The sequence below is a fragment of the Pseudorca crassidens genome, chromosome 13 (assembly GCF_039906515.1).
Source record: "Pseudorca crassidens isolate mPseCra1 chromosome 13, mPseCra1.hap1, whole genome shotgun sequence".
In the NCBI taxonomy this organism is placed as follows: domain Eukaryota; kingdom Metazoa; phylum Chordata; class Mammalia; order Artiodactyla; family Delphinidae; genus Pseudorca; species Pseudorca crassidens.
In genome coordinates, this window is record NC_090308.1 from 47,379,155 (window position 1) to 47,404,758 (window position 25,604).

The window sequence follows — 25,604 nt, forward strand, 5'->3', positions numbered from 1 at the left end:
ACGTAAGGGTGATGACTAGGATCAGACGCGTTATTTGATGACCGACACACAGAATCCTTAAGCTTTTCAAAAAAAATCCTTATTGTTTCTTTTGAGCTGTTATTCTCCCTCCATACAGTTCAAACAGGCCCTGACTGTGTGGGATGGACTGACTCACGGCTTTCGGTATTGCTCAGCTGTTTCTGTGGAATATCAAGGCCCTGGTATGGCCCCTGTCATGTTTTTATATGGCTCTCTCTATCACCCTGGGTTGGGAGGACAGGAATTTCAAGATGTTTCACCTGTGATGAGTTACTGATTTTTTTTTTTTCTTTTCAAATAACATGCACCACTATCTGAAATCAGGCTGTTATTTGCTGCCAGCCTAGCTTTGATCCAGAAAGGCCACCCACAGTCATTCCTCATCTGGTGTCATTTGTGATGAGGTGGCACTTGACAGAAGCCCCTGCTCTGCTCCGTGCCTGGGGTGGGCTGACTAGGAGTGAAAGCATGTTGGGGAGCAGACTTTTAACTCGGGGGTACTCACTTTGGGAGGGTGCAAAGATGGAAAATATGTAAGCCTGCTTCTCTCAAGATTAAGGTGTTAGTGATTTTCAAATGCTCTGAAAATAAGAGAAGAAGGCAGTCATAGTTGCACGAATTCAGAATCATAGTTGCAGGCACTCAGAAAGATCGATTAGGCGGGTAGTTTGTCTAAATTAAATCTACGTTTAGAAGAATCGAAATCTCGGAAATATCCTGAATTCTAATCATTTTTCTGCTACAGGAAAATTTAGATTAGCCTTTCAAAACACATATGCATTGCGGGCAACTGCTGCAGGGAAAACAAAAAAGAGCACAGACGAGCCATATTAAACTTTAAGTTCCTTTCAGATCCAACGAAATGACCCCTAATGTTTGATCACAGTTCCTTATCAAAACAACCCTGCAGGCCTTCCGTGAGAAAGCATCTGAGGATTAGAATCAAGAAGCTCTCCCTTTGGGCCTCTCCTGTTTCTCCTAGTGCATTGTCACCGAGATATTTTTAGTTCCTGAAACCCAGGCTGTCCTTCTCCCTCGGACATTTGACATTCTTTGCGTCTCTTGCCCAGCAGGCCTCCTACTCGCCCACATGTGCTTCGATGCCTGAGTGTTAAGCTCACCCTGTGCCTCTGTGTGTGTGTGTGTGTGTGTGTGTGTGTGTGTGTGCGCGCGCGCGCATGTGTACAGATGTGTACACAAACCTTCCTGGGGACCAGAAGTTGTAAATTGGCTGAGGGAGGAAGGTGGGCTTTCATCCCCTCGTGATTCGCAGAGCTGAGCCAGTTTGGCGTGGTTCCCTGGTAAAGCAGCTGAGATCAAGCTATTCAGGACTGACTGGAGCCCCCGGCCTGCTTGACCCCCTTCTTTCATCCTGAAGACGCAGGCTGGCTGGGGTCTGGGCAGCTCCCTGAGCGCTAATGGAAACCTGGCCCTTCCCCACCTCACTGTTTTCCTGCGCTCATGGTTCCAGTGTTTTTCCTCCTTCCTCTCCCAGGCGGGGTCCCAGGTCTCCCTCCCACCTCCAATTTCCCTTCCTCCTCCTCTGTGCTGTCTGCCCAGATTCTTCCCAGTTCAGCAGCTTACCTGTAACACTTTTGCCTTTTGCCTGCATTCATTCTTTCCCTTCCCTTTCAACTGTAATACGTAAAAATCACAGTTTAAGCAAGGCTCTCTCCTCCACCAATAAAGGACGAGTTTTTTAAACTTTTCCTTCAAGGTTTCCCACTCTCGTTGCTTCTCTTCCATTTTCCTTTCTTCCTTTCTATCCCTTCTCCTCCCTCTGCCGATTTTTTTTCCTTTCTGCCCCTTCTTTTCCTCACTCTGGGGTCTGGACTGAATTAAGAATCACGAACGTGTGTTTAGAGAAACCTTATCTGAAACAAAACAAACAAACAAGAGAACCCATGGGCTTGTTTGAGGTTGTTCTCTAAACGGTTTTTACCAGCTTCCAGCGTGGTGGAGTCAGTCCTTTCCCATTAGCCCCGTCATTGAGTTGAGCAGCTCAGAGGAGTTGCAGAGCAAACTTCCGCACATCAGGTCGGGTCACGCTGCACCGCCTTCAGCCTGCTGTGAGCTGTACTGTGCAGGGTATGAACAAGGGCCAGTAAATGTTCCCTTGTCTCCAGGGCTCACCACTGCTTCCAATCCTCTGGCAAACCAAATGGAAGAACTTCTCTGTCTGGGAAATTCTGCAAGTAAACTTGGAAATATTTCCTCACTGGAATTTGAACCTGAGCCACACAGTTCACTCAAAACCAACTTCCACTAAGCAAACCAATGTTGGGAGAGTTTGCATGCGTTGGGGCAGTAAACAAAGAACATTAATGAGTTTAAAGAATTTTTTTAAATCCCAAATTTTTGGACAGTTATGAAAAAAATTACTCCCTGGAGAATGAAGTAAGACCTTGAGAATCTGTGACTGCAAGGATCTGGTCCAAAGTGCATCTGAGGATCTTCCTAGCTGTAAATTTATATATTTATTAATATGTCCACCTGAAATATTCATGCTGTGTGTCTCTAGGACCCTTCAACCCTATTGTTGACCCAAAGAATGCTTTTTTAAAAAAATCCAAGCAGTTGGTAACAGCAAGCCTTGATCATTTAGGAGCTGGTAATGTGGTTTATTAATTACTCAGGCTGCTCACTCCTGCCCTTCCTCTGTTTCTTGCTCTGCTATTTGTCTTCTTCCAGGGACGTAACACCTTCATTAAATCCCATCATCCTTGCCTCAGAGGCATCCCCTGGAAGATATCCCCTCTCTAGATGCATCGCCAGTTATCCTCACCCTTTGTTTGTGCTCTGTCAACAAGTTTTCAATTTACTTTGAGTTCAGTTTATGATTAAAATTTAATGAGATCCAATCAAGTGCTTTTCTCAAATCAAGATGCCTCTGCAGTCTCATGCACATCCTCTATTGTTGTGGCATGAAGGAAAGCCATCACAGGTTTCCAGCCTGGCCATTCTTCATAAAACACAGGTGGCATGTATCCACGCCTCCTTAGCTTCAGGGTGAATGGTTCTGAAACCTATCTATTCCAGGAGCTTCTAGGGTTTACTCAGCTCCTGCCATCCCCTTTCTCCCCTCTCCCACATCGCTGTGCAAGTCAGTGCCCCCAGCTGACAATCAGGTGGGTTCAGTGCCCAGGCTCTGGTGCTGAACTGCTTGGATTTGAACACTAGCTAGGCTACTTACTGGCCCTGCGGCGTTGGGAAAGTTACTTACCCTCCCTGTGTTCAGTTTTCCCATTCCTAAAACGGGGCTGACGACAGTACCTACAAATAGGGTGGCTGAGAGGATAAGTTAATACATGTAAAAAACTTGGAACAGTATTTGACACATAGTAAACATTTAACAAATATTAACAATTATTGTTAACAAAGGGTAAGGTTTCTTAAGTATATCCATTTCATTAGGTTTATATTGATTTATCAGCATAAACTATATCAGAGCTTGATAAACTACAACTGTCGAGCCAAAGGTGGCCTATGGTCTGTTTCTGTACCTGCCTATTGCTAAGAATTTATATTTTTAAAGGGTTGTTTAAGAACAAACAAACTAACTGAAAAGCAGGGTATGAGACAGAGACGGTATGTGGTCCACAAATGTGAACTATTTACTATCCGGTTCTTTACAGAAAAGGTTTGCCAGTGCCTGATCTATGTGGTTTAATGGAAAGAGGTAGGGGATCTATAGGCTAGAATTGGCGGTGACTTTGGAGAAGCTATTTAATGTGCCCACAGCTCTGTACAATAGGAATGGTGAAGTGAAACCACGTACCTCACCTGGGACCCAGCTGTTTTAAGGACCAGATGAGATGACGTATATCGAATCTGCCAGAAATACACATGTTGGTTAAAAAGATATGGTCTCCATACATTAGGTTCATATAATAGGTTTAGCGTCCAGGTCTAAAACAAGTGAACATTGTTTAGAAAACAGTTCTAAAGCCAAATCACTTGTTGTTGTAAAAATAACAAAATAGCCATTGTTTTGGGAGAGCTTGATATGGGCCAGGCCCTACAGTCAGCACTTTATTTACACCTTCTTCTTTTACCCTCCTATGGGGCAAATGCTGTCATTTTCCCCACTTTACAGATGAGAAAAATGAGGCCCAGAGAAGTTAAGTAATTTTCTCAAGGTCACACGTCTAATCGTGCAGCTAGCAGAGAAAGAATTTAATCATGGAGAGATTGAATCTAGAGCCTGTGCATTTAAGTCCTGCATATTTTCCACATCCTAGAATATGTATTTATTCAGGGTAAGCCCGTCTGGATGGCAGAAGCCACAGTTAACTGTGAACATGGACATCATATCTGTGAATATGTGCCCTGAGAGAGACTTGTGCCCTATGCACACCAGGATGGGGTCTAAGAGATCTGCAGAAAGCGAGGCGGGCGTGGTGGGAGGAAAAGAAGCTTTGGGATGAGCGATGAGATAAGAAAGGTAGTGCTGCGAAGACTGATAGGCTCTGTTTCGAGAAACTAATAATTTAAGGCAGAATGTGCTGGAGGAGAGAAAGGTTGCTGGGAACAGACATGAGCAAAGACTTGGAGGCAGCAAAAGAGAGAGAAAGAGAATGAATGGGAAATTCTGTGAATGGGACACCAGGGAGCATTGTCACAGGGGATGTCAAAACTACTGATGTCTGGATAAGGTCTTATCTGCAAAGCCAGGCTACGCGGGAAGGGTAGGGGGCAGAAAGGAAGCGAGAGAGGCTGGGACAGAAAAACTGACAGATTTGAAGAAAGATGCTGGTCAGAATCTAGGAGCTGGAACCACAGCTCACAGTCCAAAGGGCAGTGAGATTCCAGAGAAAGAAAACTGCTGTCTCTTGGGTCAGATCAGAGTAAGAACCAGGCTCACACACACCACGGTTTCACCTGGTTGTGTGGCCCTGGGACTAGCCCTCCATTCCTAGCTTGTGCCACCCCAGTCCCACCCACTCCTACCGTGGACAAATGTCCCCATCCTCTGCTGAACAGTCTTTTGTATTTTATGGGACGGTTCACTCTCTCCTGGGTGGTCTCAGCAGTGCCTCGCTCACATTGATTCTTAATCTTTGTGAACATCAGAATCACTGGGGGAGCTTCTCCTTTTCCTTTTTTATCTTTTAAGTAGATATACAGGCACTTGGTACAAAACTTAAAAGGTAAAAAATGCTCTGAAAAGCAAGTCCCTCTCCTGCCCCTGTTCCCAGTCACCCAGTTCCCTTCCCAGAGGCATCCTCTGTTCCAGCTTTCGGCTGTGATGGTGTGGGCATATGCAATCTCAGATCGTACAAAGGGTAGTGTACTCTACACACGGTTCTGCTCTTTCCTTTTTTAACTTCACAGTAAATCTTGGAGATGGTTCCACATCAGTTCACACAGCCTTTCCTCAGTCTTTTCAAAAAGATGCAGAGTGTTCATTGTAAGGCTGGACCGTAGTTTGAAAAAGCAGAACACTTTTGGACGCGTGGGTTGTTTGTAGTCTTTGCTGTTACAAACATTGCTGCATTGCCTATCCTCGTAGCCTCTTCGTTTTAAATAATATGTGCATATCTCTGTAGAGGAAATTCTTGGAAATGAAATTACTAGGTCAAAGGACATAAGATCTTAAAATTCTGATAGTTATGGCCAAATTGTACAGATTACACTCCCCTTGGCAAAATATGAGAGAACCTATTTACCTGTGGGACTTAAACAGCAAAAAAAAGGGAGCCCTGGCCCCGCCTCAGAATCTCTAGGTGTGAGGCCTGGACATCTGTATTGTGAGCCTCAGAAAGCGCTTCTGAAGCAGAAACTCTCCTGTGGTCCCTGGCCAGCCAGCCTCTCCCTTCCCCCAGGGGTTTGAAGCGATGAGCTAGACACGGCTGTCGTGCTCCAGCCTCTCCCCGGCTTCCGGCTTGGAACACTCTTCCCTTCATAGCTGCATGGCTTGATTCCTTCCAGCTTCATCCTGATAAGCTGAGACTGTCTAGAGCACCGCCAGCCCTGGGGCTCACCAGGGCCTGGCTGGCAGGTCTTCTGTCCCCCTCAGGGGTCATAGACTTCTCCTCTAGGTCATGGCTAGAAAACAGGGCTTTTCCACTTAAATCCAATTGCCACCCGCTGTTAAGGATGGGAGCACAGGCTGTGCCAGGGTTACAACTGCCTGGACATCATATAGAGAAGGGTCTGGAATAAAACAGGGAAATTAGAAATGGTTAGGAGCGATGAGATACTGAGTTAATTTTTTTCAACGTGCATTATTATTTTTTTTACAATATTGACATTAAAGACCAAAAAGTAGGGCTTCCCTGGTGGCACAGTGGCTGAGAGTCCGCCTGCCGATGCAGGGGACACGGGTTCGTGCCCTGGTCCGGGAAGATCCCACATGCCGTGGAGTGGCTGGGCCCGTGAGGAGTGGCTGGGCCCGTGAGCCATGGCTGCTGAGCCTGCGCATCTGGAGCCTGTGTTCCGCAACAGGAGAGGCCACAACAGTGAGAGGCCCGTGTACCGCAAAAAAAAAAAAAAAGACCAAAAAGTAAAACTGTCATTTCCGACCCAAGCCACTGATCTGCCCAAGGCCCTCTGATGTGGCATCGGTGTGTAGTTTTTCTCTGTGACACCCTCAGGAGGGTGGCAGGGTTTTTCTGTCAGTTCTGGCCGGGGTCTAGGGCTGGAGGGGCCCTCGTGGTGACTGCAGGCCTGCCCTACCCTCTGCTGTTCTTCGGGAAGCTCTGAGGATGCAGGAGGAGACCAGCCGCTTTCCTGTGTGAAGCAGAACAGATGTCCCAGCACACTGGGCGGTGGACTCACTGTTATTCTGCCAGTGAGGGTTCAGGTCAACCCTGCCGTGGGGGGTTGGGACCTCTTCAGGCATGGCCCAGGCCCGCCTCGGGGCCTGACACTTAGTGGAACTTAATACATATTTGAGAGGAAGAGAGGAAGAGGGAAGGGTATAATTTCAAGAACTCTGAAATCCTCCCTGCCACCTTTCATGAGCCTGAGATCCTCACTGTCAGGGATCCTTCCAGCTACATGGATCTGTCTCCTCTCTGAAACAGGCATCAATCATTCATTCATTCAACAAATATTTATTGAGCACCTACTATGTACCAGGTATAGTTCTAGATGCTGGGTATACAGCTGTGAACAGAAGAGTCAAAAATCATGCCCTCATGAAATTTACATTCTGGGGAAGCGGGGAGACAATAAACAAGGAATGTACTAGATATTTGTATTTATAACATACATTTTATAGTATATATAGTGGTGATAACTGCTACAGAGAATGATAAAGCAGGGAAGGGAGACAGAGAATGCAAGAAGCATGTAAAAATTTTAGAGGGTGACCAGGGAGCCCTCACTGAGAAAGCAAGAGCTGAGTAAAGACCTAAAAAAGAAAGGAATCAAGCCATGCAGATATGTAGGGGAAGAGTGTTCCAAGAAGAAGGCACAGCAAGTGCAAAGGCCCTGAGGTAGGGCCTTTGATTTCCTGTATTAGTTGTCTTCCTTGAGCTGGATCACAAGCAACTTGAAGGTAGGAATAATGTTTTATGTCTTAAGAAATAATTTTGTTTACCTTTCACAATATACCCTCTTGTACCTTTTGAGTTTTGTGTCACTTGTAGGTATTACCATTTGTAAAAAAATTTTAACTGAGCTTATGCCTCAGAAGAGGGGGTACACAGCACAGAGTTGGACACATAGTAAGGCTCAGTAATCATTTGCTGTTTGAATATTTGTACAAATTTGAAACATCAGAGTTCATTTTGTTTTTTAAAGATTACTAATCCCATAGCTTTCCTGAAAGGTTGTTCACTGCCATGCCGGGTTTATTCACTATCATCCGAGGAACCGTCTGTTCATTTTCAGACCAATTTCAACGCTAGAATTCCCACCCTAGGATGGACCTCAGATTCCCAGTCACTGACCGCACTCTGGAGATGACCACATTTGTCACCCTTTTTATTAGCTTCCTCTAAGTCCTTGAAGGTTCCTCAGCTAGAAGAGAATTTGCAACTTTTTAAATATAATTTAAGTTTTTTAGGGAAGCACTTCTAAGGTATTCACATTTGAAGACCCAGGGAGAATATAAACAATTGTACCTGAAGTGTGGAAAATGAATATGAATTGCATACCAGGAAACAGCTAACAGCATTTAGTTCTCTTGCTGGCTGGCTCACTGGCTGCCACTCTTACCCTGACCCCCCCCCCCCCCCCCCCGCATTCAGCTGTGGGCCCACAGATGCTTGCAGGAGATTATGCAACACTCAGCCAGCCCTTTGGAAAATACTTCTGTTTCCTGACCGGCTGAAGAGCATGTTGTATGGCATATCCAATTTCATAGCTATAGAAAAATTGTAAGAAAGAAGGGAAAACAACGGTGAACATTTTAAACTACTCAGTAGTTGAAATATGTGTGTTTTGGGTAGGTCTCATCAGTTGAAATTTGTGTGTTTTTACAGGGTCTAAGCAATTTAGGTGATGAGGTCTATCCTCTGCAGAGTCAAGGGGCAGGAAGTACACCCAGCCTAGACAGCAGCCTAGAAAAGAGCCAGCCCGGGGCAGGGGACACCAAGGCAAGGAGGGAGGGCCCGCAGGGACTTGGAGCCTGAGGGAATTTTCTGTTGTGCCAGGAAATGGTACAAAGGTTGTTTGCAGCAGATGGGTAAGTCTGATACCAAGTGAGAGTCAGAGAAGTGTTAGAGGGCATTCATTTGGCAGGGAGTGCAGGGCAGATTGAGGTCTCTTTCTATAGGCCAGGAAGATAAATTTGGTGGGAAACTACTGATCCCACTTCTGCTCTTTGCGGCAGCATTTTTTTTTTTTTTTTTTTTTTTTTGCGGTACGCGGACCTCTCACTGTTGTGGCCTCTCCCGTTGCGGAGCACAGGCTCCGGACGCGCAGGCTCAGCAGCCATGGCTCACGGGCCCAGCCGCTCCGCGGCATGTGGGATCTTCCCGGACCGGGGCACGAACCCGCATCCCCTGCATCGGCAGGCGGACCCTCAACCACTGCACCACCAGGGAAGCCCTGGGGCAGCATTTTAAAATGTGTGCTGTCTTCTTGCCATTGGGTTGGGTACTGGGCACAAGAGAAGGGGAATTCATAATTTTCCAATTTGTCTTAGCACAATAACTGATGGGCATCGTGCCTTTGGGCACAGTAAGCCCTCAGTGAGTGTTCGTGGTTGAAATTTTACAGGGATAAAATAGGAATTTAAAAATCCACACACCCCCGCCCCGCACCACCCCTTCTCCCTGTATGGCACTTGAGGTGTGCTATGTACGAGGCCTGCACGGAACAGGCAGCCAGGATTTTTCTTTTCATTTCCTCGCTCCCACTCTCCCTGCTCTGGAGCCTTCTGCAGGCCTCCCGTCATCACCCTGTGACATCTTTTTCCGTGACCTACCTCCTTGCTTCCCCTGGAGGCTAAGCATCGTGGGACATCATCTCAACCAATCTTCTGATAAGGGGAGGCGAATTTTCTTTCTCATTCTGTCATGTTGATTGAGAGTTCTGTTTTTACAGGTAAAACCAATATTACCTGGACTGTGGGCTGACTGCTCTGTGGGCTAAAGGCTAGTTGAGCGAGCCTTGTCCGTGCAGCTACTACATCACAGGCCAGATGGTCATGCAGGCATCGTGCAAGAGGGAATTAAGCCCTCCAAATGACCTATAGTTGTAAGTGGAAAATGTCACTATGACCTTTTTTCCAGTGCTTTTGAAACTCAGGCTTTAAAAATCTTTTTCTTAAATTGGGCAATAGTCACAGGGGGCAAAAGTTTAAAACTTCAGAAGGTAAAAACTCTCCCCTTCCCCCCCTCAGCTTAGCTCCATTCTCAAAGGCAACCAGTGCACCAATGTCTTGTGTGTCCTCCATCCACGTTTTATACGTGTGTAAGCAGTTGTGCTCACACACACACACACTCCCCTCTCTTTATTTTTTCACACCAAATAGCAGCATCGTATACACATTGGTCTGCACCTTGCTTTTCTTTAATCACTTAACAGTATATTTTAGAGATCATTCCACATTCGTTACCGAGATTTCTTTCATCATGGATTCCAAATACAGATGAAATAACCCACATTCCGATTATTTCTCCTTCCTCACAACTTGGCTGTTGATTTTCACCCGTGTCTTTCCCTTGCTGGTGTATGACTTCTACCACATAAGGGTCCAGTCACATTCTTTGAATCGCCTTCCAGATAAAAATATCTTAATAAGCCTTAGTGCATTTGCCTGGAGGATAAGTGAACAATTTTTACGTGATCAGGGCTCTGCCAGTGCATTGGTGTCACTCTACTGTTAATTTAAACCACATCTTGAATGAGGTCCCTTAAGGTCCTAAAGCGGGGGACTCCAAGAAATGATCTGACTTCTGACGCTGTGGCATGTTTTCTCTTGTTCCAGAAACTAGGATGATCCGAAGCATTCCTGTGGAGGTTGATGAATCAGAACCATACCCAAGTCAGTTGCTGAAACCTCTCTCAGAATATTCCCTGGAAGAAGAATCCGAGCTCCCTGCTCCAGATACAAGGGACATGGCCCCCAACAGCTTGTCTGCACCTCAGACCCTTCACTCTTCCTCAGGAGACTTTTCTCACGCTCACCCAACCCTGAAGCTTTCAAACCGGCAGCCTGTGTCCCAGCAGGTCACCTGCCTGCGCACTAAAGTCCTGGCAGAGAGTGAAGACAGCTTCTGGAGGAGACACCCAGACCCCGGCAAAGATTTTCCCTTGGGCTGCTCTGCAGCCAGCGAGCCTGAGGCTGAGTCTGTGGTTGGAGCCCTCACCCCGGAGCATCAGTTTTCACTTATGGAAAAACGTAATCAATGGCTGGGATCTCAGCTTTCAGCAGCTTCTCCTGACACTGGCCATGACTCAGACAAATCAGACCAAAGTTTACCTAATGCCTCAGCAGACCCCCCGGGCAGTAGCCAAGAGATGGTGCCACGGGCCCGGATCCACAGGAACCGAGCGGCCCCAGACCTGCGTACGATCGACACGGGCTATGATTCACAGCCCCAGGACGTCCTGGGCATCAGGCAACTGGAAAGGCCCCTGCCCCTCACCTCCGTGTGTTACCCCCAGGACCTCCCCAGGCCTCTCAGATCCAGGGAGTTCCATCAGCTTGAACCTCAGAGATACCCAGCATGTGCACAGATGCTGCCTCCCAACCCTTCCCCACAGGCTCAGTGGAACTATCGCTACTATTGTCCTGGAGGCCCCGATCACCTGGTGCCATGTAAGTGAGCTTTACCTCCTCTGGACATTCTGGGCTGGGTAACCGAGTAAATGGGAATCTCACGTCAATGTCTTGCATCGTTAGACCAGCACAGACAGATCAGAGGGCAGGGAGGACATTTTGCTTCCTATGGGGCCTTCCGCATGTGATTGGATTTGCAAGGGGCTTTAGAATAATGCTTTATCTTGGCCCAAAGCCCGTTCCGCTTGGAACTTGCTTCTCTAGGAAACTTTAAGTATAAAACAGATTCCTCTCTAGGGTAGTTTTAAGTGAAACTTGCTGAGAGGCAGGGAGACGACTCAAATAACTTCTAGAAAACTTGTTTGTTATCCAAATTCTTGGGCATCTGGGTTTTTCCTTCTTTACATGCTTCTTCTCCACCTTAGATTTTTCAGAGAAAGGGGCCTTCTGTCAAAAAAATCAGAAGGTGCCCAGAATGTCATTGAGACTGAATTCATGCATGACATGAAGATCCAGTTGCTCCTGTGATTACATTGCTAAAAGGCCTTTGGAGGTTGAACCATCAACATCTACCCTACCATCTAGCCACACTTGAGGACTGGCAGTCCCCCTAACTTGTCGAGCTGTTTCACATCCCCCTGCATTTGCCCACATTCTTCTCTCTACCCAAGATGTTTTTCCCCTTCGTGTACATTTGAACCAGTTCTATACCTTTATTCTTTAACTGCTTTTTTGAGATCTAATTTATACACTATGAAGTTCACCCTGCCCCCATTTAGGTGTACAATTCAATTTAGAGTTATACAACCATCACTATATACCTCTTTTAAGACTTAGCTCAAGTGTCCCTCTGGCAGTCTCCCCAGATCAGTCCCTCCTTTGGGCTCTCTGTTTCCTTATGCTCTGCCTGTTGGGGTACCTAATGCCAGTATGGCATTTACTTATGGACTTGTTTACTTCTCCTTCCAGACTGTAAGTTTTTGCACATTCAGCAAAGGTGTATTTTCTTTTTTTTTTTTTTTTTTTGCGGTACGTGGGCCTCTCACTGTTGCGGCCTCTCCCTTTGCGGAGCACAGGCTCCAGACGCGCAGGCTCAGTGGCCATGGCTCACGGGCCTAACTGCTCCGCAGCACGTGGGATCTTCCCAGACCGGGACACGAACCCATGTCCCCTGCATTGGCAGGCGGACTCTCAACAACTGCACCACCAGGGAAGCCCAAAAGGTGTATTTTCAATCCATAATTCTCCAGTATTTAGCACAGTGACCAGCATATACTAGATTCTCAATAAATTATTTCTGAATGAATGAATGAATGAATGAATAAATAATATGTATCAGTACAGTAAGCATCTCTGAAAGTGATAAAGTCTTAGACTGAGATAAAAGGTTCATCACAATTCTTGATGTCAGCTCTCTAAGACGCTGCTGGAAAATAACAATAGGGCTTTACAGATGAAACATGGGGCTGGGAGGTGCAATATTTTTCTTAGCAAAATAAAACACCATATCGAAAGCAGTTCAAATGGTCTGACCAAAGAGTCTGACCAAATCTGGTGCCTAGCTTTAAAATAAATTATAGAAATAATTACACATCCTATAATCAAATCACAATTTATGTATTTATACATGTGAATTTAATATAGCTTTAATATAGCTTTAGGAAGCTTAATAAAGCTTCCTAAAGCAAATGGAGCAACAGAGTAATTCATAATTTAAAAAAAAAAAGTGAGGTAAAGGAATTTAACTTAGAAGATGCTTGGAAGAAAGCAGGCAATAATGAATGTGAGTTAAGAGTGAGGCTAAGAGGGGCTTCCCTGGTGACACAGTGGTTAAGAATCCACCTGCCAATGCAGGAGACACAGATTCAAGCTCTGGTCCGGGAAGATCCCACATGCTGCAGAGCAACTAAGCCCGTGTGCCACAACTACTGAGCCTGCGCTCTAGAGCCCGAGAGCCACAACTACTGAAGCCCACATGCCTAGAGCCCGTGCTACACAACAAGAGAAGCCACTGCAATGAGAAACCTGCACACCACAACAAAGAGTAGCCCCGCTCACCACAACTAGAGAAAGCCCGCACCCAGCAACGAAGACCCAACGCAGCCAAAAGTAAATATATATATATATATCTGCATGTGCCAAGTGCTCAATAAGTATTTGTTAAAAACAAAAAAAAGAGTGAGGCTAAGAGATGAGGAAGCAGCGGAGCTTTGGGAGAAAGAGCCCCTGAGGTCTACAACTGGGACTCTGGTGTTGGTGTGGGATGCTGGGAAGTCAGCTGATTGGGAAGCAAGGACCTCACTTGTACTTTGAGCACCCAGGGATAGGATGGGTGTGGTGGCAGAGTTCCTTGAGCATGAATCACTCACTGAAAACTGAACCTTGGCAGGGTCAGGATTTGCATTTTTTTCTCAACGATTTCTAGGTTAAAAAGGAATAATTTTGTGGGAATAATACCACAAGATACTTCTTTTTAACATTCTACTATCTGCATTTAAAGATAATTTTTCTGATCATAATACTAATGTTTGTTCACTCTCAAAGTTGAAATATGCTCAAAAGCCATGTTTCCATCACCCAAAAATAATTCCTTATTGGGGTTTGACATATTTACTGGGTTTTTTTCTTTGCATATATATTTAATATAAAACTAAAATAATTTCAGTGTAATTCTTCCAGCATCACCTAAAAATGCTGCGTATTATTTCATCAGATGGATCTATCAAGTTGTTTTTAAGTTATTCTCTGTTGTTGGACATTTTAAGTAGTTTCCGATTTCTGATCCAAAAAGCAATGATATGATATATCATGTACATAAGTTTTTACCTGCATTTCTGATTAGTTTCTTAGATTAATATGTAGAAGTGTGAATACTTCATCAAGGGCTTTGTGATACTAAGTCCCAAGCAGTTGCCTTTAACCACTAACAGGGGAAAGCCCCATTGTGATAGACAGAGAAAACATGGACTCACGATTGGAGAGTTCCAGGAAGATCTTCTCACCTGTAAATATTTTTCCTGTTGAACCCTGAAATGGCATCGTTAGCAATCTAGTCTTTGGAGGTAAGCATTGCCCTCTTTGGGCAGGCTCTGTTAAAATGCAAACACTCCCACTGGGAATACCTTTAGTCTCTTAACACTTGCTTTCTCTCATCAGATCCCCTCCCCTTGCTCTCTATATTATTTCCTTCTCTTGAAGTCGGGGAGGAAGGGGAGCCTAGGATCCTGGGAGTGAAGATAAGTGATGAAAGGCAGAGAGGAGAGAACTTGGACAGGAGAAGGGAATAATTCACAGAACACATATAAGCAGCCAATAAGCATATGAAACCAAGCTTAATATTACTGAATTTGAGAAATGCAAAATTTTTAAAGATGTATTTTTCCCAATCAGGTGCACAAAAACAAAAAAACCCTGGGACAACATCTAGTGTTAGTGGGTTTATGGGGAAATGAACTTCCCCATCTACTCTTGGTAGGATTATAAACTGGTACAGTCTTCCAAGAGACAATTTCACTATCAAAATTTTAAATGGGTCCTCTTTGGCCCAGCAGTCTCACTTGTAGGAATCTGTCCTATAGACACATTAAATGAACATATAGAAATACCTGAATGAGGATGTTTATTAAAGCATTGTATTAGAGTAAGAATAAAAACAGTAAAATGCCTATCAGTAAGGGGACAGATTATAGTAAATAATTATAAATTAGTAAATTATAAGTAATTATCAAATTATGTTATAAAGAATATACATTATTGTAAATAAGTTGTGATTTATTTATACCATAGACTACTAGGTCCCTGTTACATAGACTAAAATACACACTCTGACATAAAAAAGGTTAAGGGAGAAGCATGAAGTGTTGATCCCATACATGTTATTTTTTTTAATTATATATGTTAAAGACTCCATTAAAAAGTGTGTAAGATGGCCCCAACTGTTAACTGTGATCATGGGGAAAGGGGAACAAGGAATTAGGAAGAGACAGGGAGAGTTTTCTTCTAACTCTACATATTTTTGTTGAATTTGTTAGAGCAGACAGGCATTACTTTTATAATTTAAAAAATAAGTAAAGGGACTTCCCTGGTGGTACAGTGGTTAAGAGTCTGCCTGCTAAAAAAAAAAAAAAGAATCTGCCTGCCAATGCAGGGGACACGGGTTTGAGCCCTGGTCCAGGAAGATCCCACGTGCCGCGGAGCAGCTAAGCCCGTGCACCACAACTACTGAGCCTGTGCTCTAGAGCCCGTGAGCCACAACTACTGAGGCCGTGTGCCACAACTACTGAGCCCACGAGCCACAACTACTGAAGCCCGCGAGCCTAGAGCCCGTGCTCCACAACAAGAGAAGCCACCGCAATGAGAAGCCCACACACCGCTACGAAGAGTAGCCCCGCTAGCTGCAACTAGAGAAAGCCAGTGCGCAGCAATGAAGACCCAACACAGCCATAAATAAATAAATAAGTAATTTTAAAAAATAAGTAAAAGTTAAAAAGAAAAAAGAAAAGTAAGGGGAAATGAGAGTGTACAGGTGGGCTCAGCCTAATCCACCCTGCATGTGCCTTGGTCCTAGTTCCCAGGGGCATTATCACAGGGAAGAGGGTCAGGGTCGGGCTGTGTTTGTCAGGGAAATTCAGTGCTTACAGTTTCTCTTCAGGGCAGTGCAAGCCCAAAATATTTATGAAGCCTCCAATAGCAATGGCTCCCAGGAAGGTTGCTGTGAGGATTAAATGAGATAATGTATTAAAGACACTAGGAAAGTGGCTGGCTTGTAGTAAGCCCTCAATAACTAGCAGCTCTTAGTTATTATTGTTATTATCTAAATGGATCCTGTAAAGTACCCCTCTACTTCTAGATCCCTCTCGCTGGCACAGATTTTAAGCATTCAAAGCAGGTGTATAAATGCTTAGTTTCATGTCAGGGCTGTAACTGCATTTAATTGCCAACAAAACCACTTCAAAAGAGCTGTTCATCTAAGTGATGCTCGTGCAGTTGGAAACCATGGCTACGTGGTTCTACTCGGCTTTAGAAGAGTATTACTTCCTCATCCGTTAATGAAAATATAAATAAATAATGATCACCATGCAAATGGCATACCTTAGCCTTTGCAAGTTAAAGAAAAAATGGTTACTGGTCACCCCTTTCATGTCAAAAAAAAAAAAAAGTTATCAAAGCAGGTGAAAACAAGAAGTGGGAAAAGACTGTTTCTTTCCTCCCCCCACCCCCGGGAGAAGTCAGCCTCTTACTGCCTCAAAATCCTTCCACTGAAGGTCACCAGACTGGAGATCATGGCTATGCAATCAAATAAAACCCATGACGCAAATAAATTAGGAGAAAAGAATGTATTAAGTCTAAAAGACTCATTTTACTGTAAAATTCTTGCTTTCTCTACCAAGGAGACTGAATAAAATAAACCTGTGGGCACATGCCTACTATTGCTCATATGGACCCCAAGGAGTGATTATTTGTATGCTAGAATGCATGCACAATCAAAAGTAAGGAAAAAACAAACCAAGTGGAAGAGATGAGAAAGAAAGGCGTTGCCTTTCAGGAACTACAGCTGTTTACAGCTGTGAGAGTTCCTGTAACAGTTTATGCGGGCCCTTTTGTTTTCCTGGCTAAAGTGATTGCGTTATATCATCATGTCTTTTGACAACTTGAAAATCAGGTTTTATTTTCTCTCTCATAAATTCTTTTAATACCATTCTTAATAAGGAAGAAAAATGTTGAATGTTTTGACTGAGAAGTGGAAAGCCTCGTTTAGGATTTGGTTTACAAATTCCAAGTGGTCAAAGCCCAGTAACACGAAGACCATGTGTACCCAGGCCAGGAGGATCATAAGATTGACAAGAAACATACAGTTCTGGGCACCTATTCATGATGTGCAAGATTTGTATTTTTGTTTTGTGATTCACACTGCGTCAGAATCTAGGAGTTACTGTGCTAACAAATCACTTGTCTATCACATTCTACAGAATGCACTCTCTTGATGGAATTTTAGGCATGAGGACAAGTCATTGGAGGAGATATTTTAGGCAGTGATTCTTAAGTCTACCACGTAGCTGGCTGCTGGCTTGCACACCTCTCTTACGCACTGAGTGTGGGTTTGTGTTTCCAAACAAACATCCATAGACACACAGATTTCCTCTTTCTCTCTCCATTTATTTTGAGCTACTAAGGAGAACTATAACCTATTTATTTCTATTCACCGCCTGCCTAGCCATAAAGGTTCAATGATATTTGTTGAATGAACAAAAAGAAATCTGTTCCCTACTTCCTGGGAAAAGGAGTGATTCCCTAATCATGAGTAGAGACTTTGTCATATCAAGCCTTGGAAAGCCCATCTTTACTTGTCTAATGGGAGAGCAGAGGAAAGAAAGGAGGTCAATGAGATTTGGAAACAGACCTTGTTCATTCATTTATCAACTTATTCAATAAATATTTGCCCAGTTCTCTGCTAGGCACTGGGTGTGCAGGGGTGAATACAACACACATGGTCCTGTCTTTGTGGAGTTCACAGTCTACTGGAGATAAGTCTATAGATAAGAAGAAATGGGCAAACAAAATAACAAAGTGTATGTGTTATAAAGGAAATAGCCAGGTGTTAGAACAGACATTAATAGACAGGATGGTGAGAGGAGGCCTCTTTGAGTAGGACACATGTGAGCTGAAATCCAAAGGAAAAGAAGGTCCAGGAAGCAAGGAGTTTGGTGTAGTTAATGTACCAAAAGCAAGTGAGTGGGGCTGGAGCAGGGTGAGCAGGGAGAGAATGATATGCTAGAAAATGAAGGAGGCAAGGACTGTGGTATGGAATTTGGATTTTTTTCTAAGTTAAACTTCTTTAGGAAAACAAAAAATTGAACTCTATAATCCTGAATAAGGAACTTAGAACAGTACTTGGCATGTAACAAGTACTCGATAAATGTTAGCCATTATATATATAGTACCCAGCTAAACTAGCAAGCCTTGGTCAAAATAGTGGAACAAAACTATCAAAATTTGAGCAATGAAAAGACATTCATTTACCCAACAAATACAGATTTTCTTTCACAACTTTTCCACACAACCAGCCAAATTCCAGACAAAACCAGTCAAGTTCCACTTACAAAAAGGAAACCTTGGGTTTCCCCGGTGGCACAGTGGTTAAGAACCATGGGTTCAAGCCCTGGTCCAGGAAGATCCCACATCCCGTGAAGCAACTAAGCCCGTGCACCACAACTACTGAGCCCTCGTGCCACAACTACAGAAGCCCACAAGCCTAGAGCCCGTGCTCCGCAACAAGAGAAGCCACCGCAATGAGAAGCCCACGCACCGCATCGAAGAGTAGTCCCACTCGCTGCAACTAGAGAAAGCCCACGCACAGCAACGAAGATCCAATGCAGCCAAAAGTAAATAAATAAAATAAATTTATTTAAAAAAAAGGAAATCTTATTTTTGATTGACCCTCTGATATTCAATATTTCTTTGCTTTAACAATCAAAGGACAGCATAGAGAACTCTATTGTCAGTACCCTAATTTCAAAAATAGATGAGGTGGATCATTTTCATCTGCTCACACAAAGCAGTGTAAGTTTTTATCACAGGTGGCCATTTCAGAAATGAGACTTACAGCTAATCAAACACTTAGCCCACATGCCTTAGTGATTTTAATGATATGATTAGTTGCTATGAGACAAAAACCTGTTGTGTGAGGAATAATCTGTTAGAAATCATATGTCCTTGATTCAAAGGCTTTTGATTAACAGCACTAACATCCACCTTCTGGAAAAGAAATAAACCCTGTGATTAGAGCTTGGTAGTCCTTTTAAAGCAAATAAAACCTTATTAGCCACTTTTTAATGGATATGGGAAACAAGAATGGCTCTAAGCATTAAAAACTTTCAAGGCCACTGGCAACGTTGCTCCTCTTCTCCTTGTCTTCCTTCTTCCTACTTCCAGAGGAGACACTGAAAAATACCGCAGATGGAGAGCAGATGAGACATAGACAGTCTAGAAGACCCAAGACCTAGCAGGCAGACTGTGTAGTGCTCCATGGCTTCGCTTGTGTGCGTGTGTGAAGTTGGCTTTGTAACTCTTCAGTCTTCATTCATTCATTTATTGAGCATCCCCTGGGTGTCGGCACTGTGCCTGGAGATGTGGTGGCAAACAGACACAGTTCATGCTTTCACAGAGCTTAGAGTCTCGTAGGGAAGGCAGGTAAGAAGTTGACAAGTAAGGGTCTTGCTTACTTATACAAACATGATGAGCACTAGGAAGAAAATAAAATAGGGAGAAAGGATTTGAACAGATGAATTCACTGGTGAACAGGTGATATCTGAGCTGAACCCTGAATGTCGAGATGTTGATCTGTAAAGACACAGGGCAAAAGAGTCTAGGCAGAGCGGATGGCAGACTCAGGGTCCCAGAGGTGGGGTACTAGCTTGGGGCGTTCAAGAAGAAGAAAGACAGCCAGGATAGCTGGGGCTTGGTGAGCAGAGTATAGTAGGAGGTAAAATCAAGAAGGGCAGAGACCCGATCCTGCAAGGCGGATTTTAAATGCAGTGGGAAATCTCTGGAGGTTTGTACCTATAGCTGGTTTTGTAAATGGTCCACTCATACAAGACTCACCTAAAAACATGGCTGGCCTAGTGACCTGATAGCAGTGGCACTTTTTAACCCTGTTCCAGCTAGGGAAAACAGCAGCAGGAGAGACCAGCCCTGTAGCCCTGGAACTCCAACTGGTGAGCTGGACCCCTTGCAATGTGTCTGACCTGCCCCAGGAAGGCTGTAAAGACAAAACCTCAGTGGTATATCTTGTTCTAGACCATAGGCGGCTCTGTGGTCCTGTCTCCCCATTCTTAGAGATGCCTTCCATGTCCGGGTCTTTATCAGCCAACGGGCTGGGATAGACTCAGTCAGATCCTTTTATCCTCCTCCCTTTCCTTAAGCCCCTAATATCATAACCAGGCCTAAGCAATAGCAGGGCAAGGGTCATGGTCAGGGCCAGGAGACAACCTGGGTTAAGAGGGGTGTGGTCAGTTTTGCCAAAGGAAGCAGGACAGGAAGGACCTAGCTGATGTCACAGGTCAGAGCAGACAATAGACTAAATCCAGGGATTCTGACCATGCTTGAGAGACTGGCTTGGGCACATTTCCAGGGTCAGTCAGCCAAGTTTCCTGAGTCCAGACAGTGGGGCCACACTAGTGAAGTGAATACACATATTATTTGTCTTCTGTACTTGAGGCCAATAGTCCCCTAGATGTTCCCATGAAAACTTCAGTGGTTCCTGACTACTTACCAAACTAGGCATAAAGTTCTCAACCACATTCTCGCTCTCCACATTCTGGTTCCAACCTTCTTTATCTGTTACTTTCTTGCTCACTTCCTAGTTTTATTTCACTTTATATCCCGGCACGTATCCTACCTACACAGCAGGCAAATTGGTTATTATTTATATAATCAGAAAAAGAATAAAGACCAATAAATATCTTTTGAAAACCAAGGTTCTTTCTTGCCCTAACTAGCTATGCCTCCTCCATCCTCCAAGTTCTTACTTGGGCAGAGGTGGCAATGCTTGGATTACCAGGATGTGCTCATGGTTCATTTTGCAGGGTTATCCACTTGGCTCTCTCCAGTCCCTCTCCAAGCTAGGCCCACCCCTAAGATATATCAGAGCTCTCAGATTTCCCACACCTGAGCCCCTTTGGGCCCAGACAGTTCCCCCAGAGCCTTCCTCTCCCACCCTTCCTGGGTTCCCTTGCATCCCTCCTCTGACCTTCACTTCTCTTCTCTCACCTGGTCAGGCAGGTTGCCCTTCTTCCTTTGGGACTCTGCTACTCCTGGGCCTGGCTGGGACCAACTTTCTCCTAGGTTACAAATTCATATAAATCACTGCCAGGCCTGGCTTTGCTCTGAGACTGCCCTCTTCTAACTGCCCTGGCCCCAGGTGCACATAGCCTTTAGCAACAGAGGACTGAGAAAGTTGGGAGGTGTTGCCAACTGGTTGGTTACTTCCCAGAGGTATGAGCCAAGTTTTCATTCATTTACTTCTTCTTGAGGGATTGGGGGGTGTGTGTGTGTGTGTGTGTGTGTGTGTGTGTGTGTGTGTGTCCAGGGAAGGAAAAGAGCAAGTAGTGATTCTGTATCTATCCTGAGGATAATTTCTCCTAGCCTTGGGTTCTAAAAACTTGGGGAGTTATGGTAGGAATAGTGGTGATCTGGGTCCCTTGGGATGTATCTCACCTGCCCCAGGAAAGCTGTAACAGCAAAACCTGGGCAGTATATCTTGTCCTAGACCAAAGGGGTCTCTGTGGTCCTACCTCCCCATTCTTAGAGATGCCCTCCAAGTCCTAGTCTTTATCAGCCAGGCAGCTGGAATAGGCTCAGTTTGGATTATTTTAAGCATCTTATTTAAATAGGGGCCTATGTGGAGCTTTGTACTTTCCAATTAGAACACCAAACTCATGATTTCACAGATGTTTTTATTTAGGAAAAAAATAAAAACAATGACTCAATTTCATGAAAGCAATCAAGTAAATAATAGTACAGAAATATGGCAAACATCTTAGAGGTGGTAAACGTTATCTGGAACCCTCAGTTGGTATCAAGACAAAAATTTGCACTGAGCTTACCTCTCCTTTCACACAAAGGAGCTAGGGTCAGCCTTCCCTGTTTTCTTTGCTGTCTTTACCTGCAGATGGCCACGACTACCCTCGAACAGCCTACCAGCAAGTGATCCAGCCGGCTCTACCTGGGCAGGCCCCACCTGGAGCCAGTGTGAGAGGCCTGCACCCTGTGCAGAAGGTCGTCCTGAACTATCCCAGCCCCTGGGACCAAGAGGAGAGGCCTCCACAAAGAGACTGCTCCTCCCTAGGGCTCCTGAGGTATCAGTAAGTACGATGGGGCCAAATTTCAAACAGTTCTAACATGAAAAAGAATGATGCCAATGCAATCAAAATCAAAATGTATCTAAACTCTCTGTTGGTTTGCTACCCAGGCTGCTGACCAAGTCCCACACTGGAACACCCCACCTAGACTTTTCAGGTCAGGAGGAAAGGGAAACTGGTTGATAAGAATCTCTTTACCAGACACATAAAGCCACTGGTGACTAGTCAAAATGCTCTTGAAGGAAAGGCTCTTAAGATGCTAAGTCACACCTGCTTCTTTTACTTTCAGATCCCCTGGCCTTTTAGCCCCCGAAATAGTTTTTTATTTTTACTATGGCTGACTTCCAAAGCTATGAAGTTCTTTTTTATATCCTTAGTTTCTACACCTGTTTAAGACCATTTCTTACTTTGAAATTTTAAATTCAATTCATTCTTAATAGAAATTTAAAATAACCTGTTATTTTCTTTTGTAATAAAAGAATTCACACATGTTGAACACCATTATTAGGTCTTTCCGATACTTCTTCAAGAAAAACAGTTTTGGTTTTTCTTGACTTTAATTGTTTAATCCTTTAATCATATTTCTCTTCATTGTTCTTTTTTTTTTGTAAATTTATTTATTTATTTGTTTTTGGCTGTGATGGGTCTTCGTTGCTGCGTGCGGGCTTTCTCTAGTTGCGGCGAGCGGGGGCTACTCTTCGTTGCGGTGCTCAGGCTTCTCATTGCAGTGACTTCTCTTGTTGTGGAGAAGGGCTCTAGGCGTGCAGGCTCAGTAGTTGTGGCTCGTGGGTTCTAGAGCGCAGGCTCAGTAGTTGTGGCACTGGGCTTAGTTGCTCCACGGGCTGTGGGATCTTCCCAATCAGGGCTCAAACCCGTGTCCCCTGCATTGGCAGGCAGATTCTTAACCACTGCACCACCAGGGAAGCCCCATTGTTTTCTTTTGACTCTTCAAGTTTTCCTTTTCTCTTAATTTATAGATCTAAAACATACAGGAACAACTCATGTACATGGAGCTTCCTAATTGATGACAAAATTGGAAAGAGAGTAGATAAAATGTTTGCTCTTGCTCAAGCACGACTTTTATATACCACTCAGAGTAAATCTATATTCTGTTTTGAGAATGGAATGAGATATGAAGGTCCTATTAAAGCAGTTTTTTTCAGAAATAGAGAAATCGGTAATCAGATCCAAAAGTTTATTGAAAGAAAAAAGCCCACTCTATTTACAATGGCAGATAAGGCACATCTGCCTTTCCTCTTCACTCAAAAGCCGACAAGCCCTCAGATTTTCTTTGCAGACAGATGCCTTATTTTTTTAAAAACAAAATTGCATGGAATTTATATAATGGAATTAAGTAATGATTTACAGCCAGATAAGCACTCTTGCAGAAAAAATATCTAAAATTCCAAGAAAACAAACAAAATTTAAGCATCTTTATGTTTACTGTTGAATAGGAGAGGCAATAGTAATTTTTAAATTAAACTTTTATTTTGAAATAATTTTAGATATGCAGAAGAATAGCAAATGTAGTACAGAGTAACTGCTTTTGTAACATCAATTTAAGCCTGCTATGGTCTCCTTGGATTTATTTTATCATTTTAAGATAATGAAAAATAAGTACAGGTAATGAAGCTAATTCTCCTCTTACTGGTCTTTTGAAAGAGAACCTTAATACAGAAAATTTACTCTGTCATTACTCTCCATGAATATTGTTTTATATGAAAGTTTTTGAATATTATCAAGGCCTTTGCTTTGTCAAGTAAGCAACCGTCTTTTATAACAACTAAGCAACTTTGGGTACAAAGGCATTTAATGCAAAAAGAATATGGAACTGGATCCCCATTAGATGAAGGCATATTTCGTAAAAAAATTTTTTCTACATTAATATAAAATAAAAATAACTTCCTCAAGCATTCACAATTAGAAATATAATATAGTTGAGATTCTGTATAATTTTATTTTAAATCTTGTTACATAGGACTTTCAGAATTTTTTTAATACTCTCGGGTAAAAATATGAAATCATAAGCAACAATCTAGGCATATACACACAGATTTTATATTCAAAACTTTTGTAAAATTTAGAATATAAAACAATTTCAAACATAACAAATAACAAACATTCCTGTTCCCACTACCTACGTTTTTTAAAATGTTAACAATGCCACATTTACTTCATATTTTTTTGAAGAAATAAAACATTACAGACACAGTTTTAGTCTCCATATCAGTTAGAATTCAGTTACAGAAAACAGAAGCAACTCTAGCTATTGTAAACAGAAGGGATTTAATATAGGGAATTGGGTACTTACAACATTGTTGGAGGTTGGAGGAGCGAGTTTTAGGCTGGACTTCCAGGAATGATCCCAGAGCAAAGTCACAGAACAGGAGACCAGAGAGGCTGCTTCCTCTGGCATGGTCAGAGAGGCGGAGGGTCAGAAAGCCACCGCGGAGCCCTCCATTCTAGGCCATGCTGCCACAGCACACTCCAGAATCCGGAAGTTGCCACCACCTCAGCTACTGGAAACATTTTGTTCCTGCTAGGTCTGCACTGGCAAAAACACGGATGCCCATGCCCTGCCCTTGACACTGTGAAGCTGTAACGGGACACTGGGATGCCTCCTGATGAACTCGGCACCTCATGACAGACAGCCCTGAACAACAGAAACCACAGAAGTGGCAGAAGCATGGCCTCCATTTCCATCTACCTTCCAAATCTCACACGAGTGCATCTGGTTGTTCCTCTCAGCAGACTGTTCATGGGAATATTTGGGTGACCAAAATAATAATAAAGATGCCATATAATAATATGGTACAAACCTCTTTAAAGGGTCTTCAAAATCAGATTTTCATTCGTATATTAACATAGATACTTTTAAACCTACATGGTCTTTTCTATCTTTTGAGATATAATTAAATGTTATCTATTGTGAGCTAAAAGTTGTCTTTTTATCAGAATGCCTAAACACCAAACCTTGTATGTCACCCATTGTATTACTTTGTTTTCTTGGTGATCTTGTCCGAACTGTACCTGAGACTTATCTTCCCCATTAGACAGTCCTTAAATTGAGAAATCAAATCCTGCTTCCCTCTTTGACCCCTAGCACAGGCCCTTATAAATGGCAGCCCCCCAAATTGCTCATTGACCAAAATCTCTGCAGAAAAAAACTCTGTCCTTCTGGGTCAGGAAAGAAATGGAGGCAGAGGAGAGAGAGAGCTCACTGGTATTTCCCATAGTCATTAAAGGCTTTCTGTCCCCCTAGGTTTGTGTTTATAAAACATGAACATTTACTGTGAATGTATTCCTTTCCAGGGGCCGGCTTTATAACCAGCCACCTCATAGAGCTGGTGCTCCTGAGGGGTCCTTGGAGTGTCCTGCAGAGTTGAGACCGGAGGGTCCCCAGACTCCATCCCCAGCTGCTATCCCTAGACCCCCAAGTAACCCTCCAGCCAGAGGAACTCTGAAAACAAGCAATTTGCCAGAAGAACTGCGTAAGTTGTTTGCGATGTTGTTTTTTTCCTTCTTCTTGTCAGGTCTTATACTTT

At 43.7% G+C, this 25,604-nt stretch overlaps 1 protein-coding gene and 1 long non-coding RNA gene across 11 annotated transcripts in view; one reads left to right on the top strand and one right to left on the bottom strand.

Moving 5' to 3' along the window:
• LOC137204642 (uncharacterized) overlaps positions 1-25,374 on the bottom strand; it is a 40,926-nt gene extending 15,552 nt beyond the window's left edge. For 4 of the 9 annotated variants that reach the window (XR_010933769.1, XR_010933764.1, XR_010933768.1 and 1 more), the window contains exons 1-2: positions 24,371-25,374; positions 1,964-6,177 (exon numbers count right to left, since the gene is read on the bottom strand). This is a non-coding gene — a long non-coding RNA (uncharacterized lncRNA). Of the gene's footprint in view, positions 1-1,963; positions 6,178-9,535; positions 9,665-14,172; positions 15,912-24,370 lie in introns of all 9 variants that reach the window. The other 5 variants (XR_010933765.1, XR_010933770.1, XR_010933771.1 and 2 more) reach the window with 5 other exon arrangements.
• The window catches only part of TRAF3IP2 (TRAF3 interacting protein 2), a 41,127-nt gene that overhangs the window by 1,651 nt on the left and 13,872 nt on the right, over positions 1-25,604 (top strand). Inside the window, exons 2-4 of one of the 2 annotated variants that reach the window (XM_067702336.1) lie at positions 10,406-11,239; positions 21,870-22,062; positions 25,372-25,550. In XM_067702336.1, the coding sequence (XP_067558437.1) occupies positions 10,414-11,239; positions 21,870-22,062; positions 25,372-25,550 (1,198 nt within the window). In that variant the 5' untranslated portion in view covers positions 10,406-10,413. The remainder of the gene's footprint in view (positions 1-10,405; positions 11,240-21,869; positions 22,063-25,371; positions 25,551-25,604) is intronic. The other variant, XM_067702337.1, reaches the window with a different exon arrangement.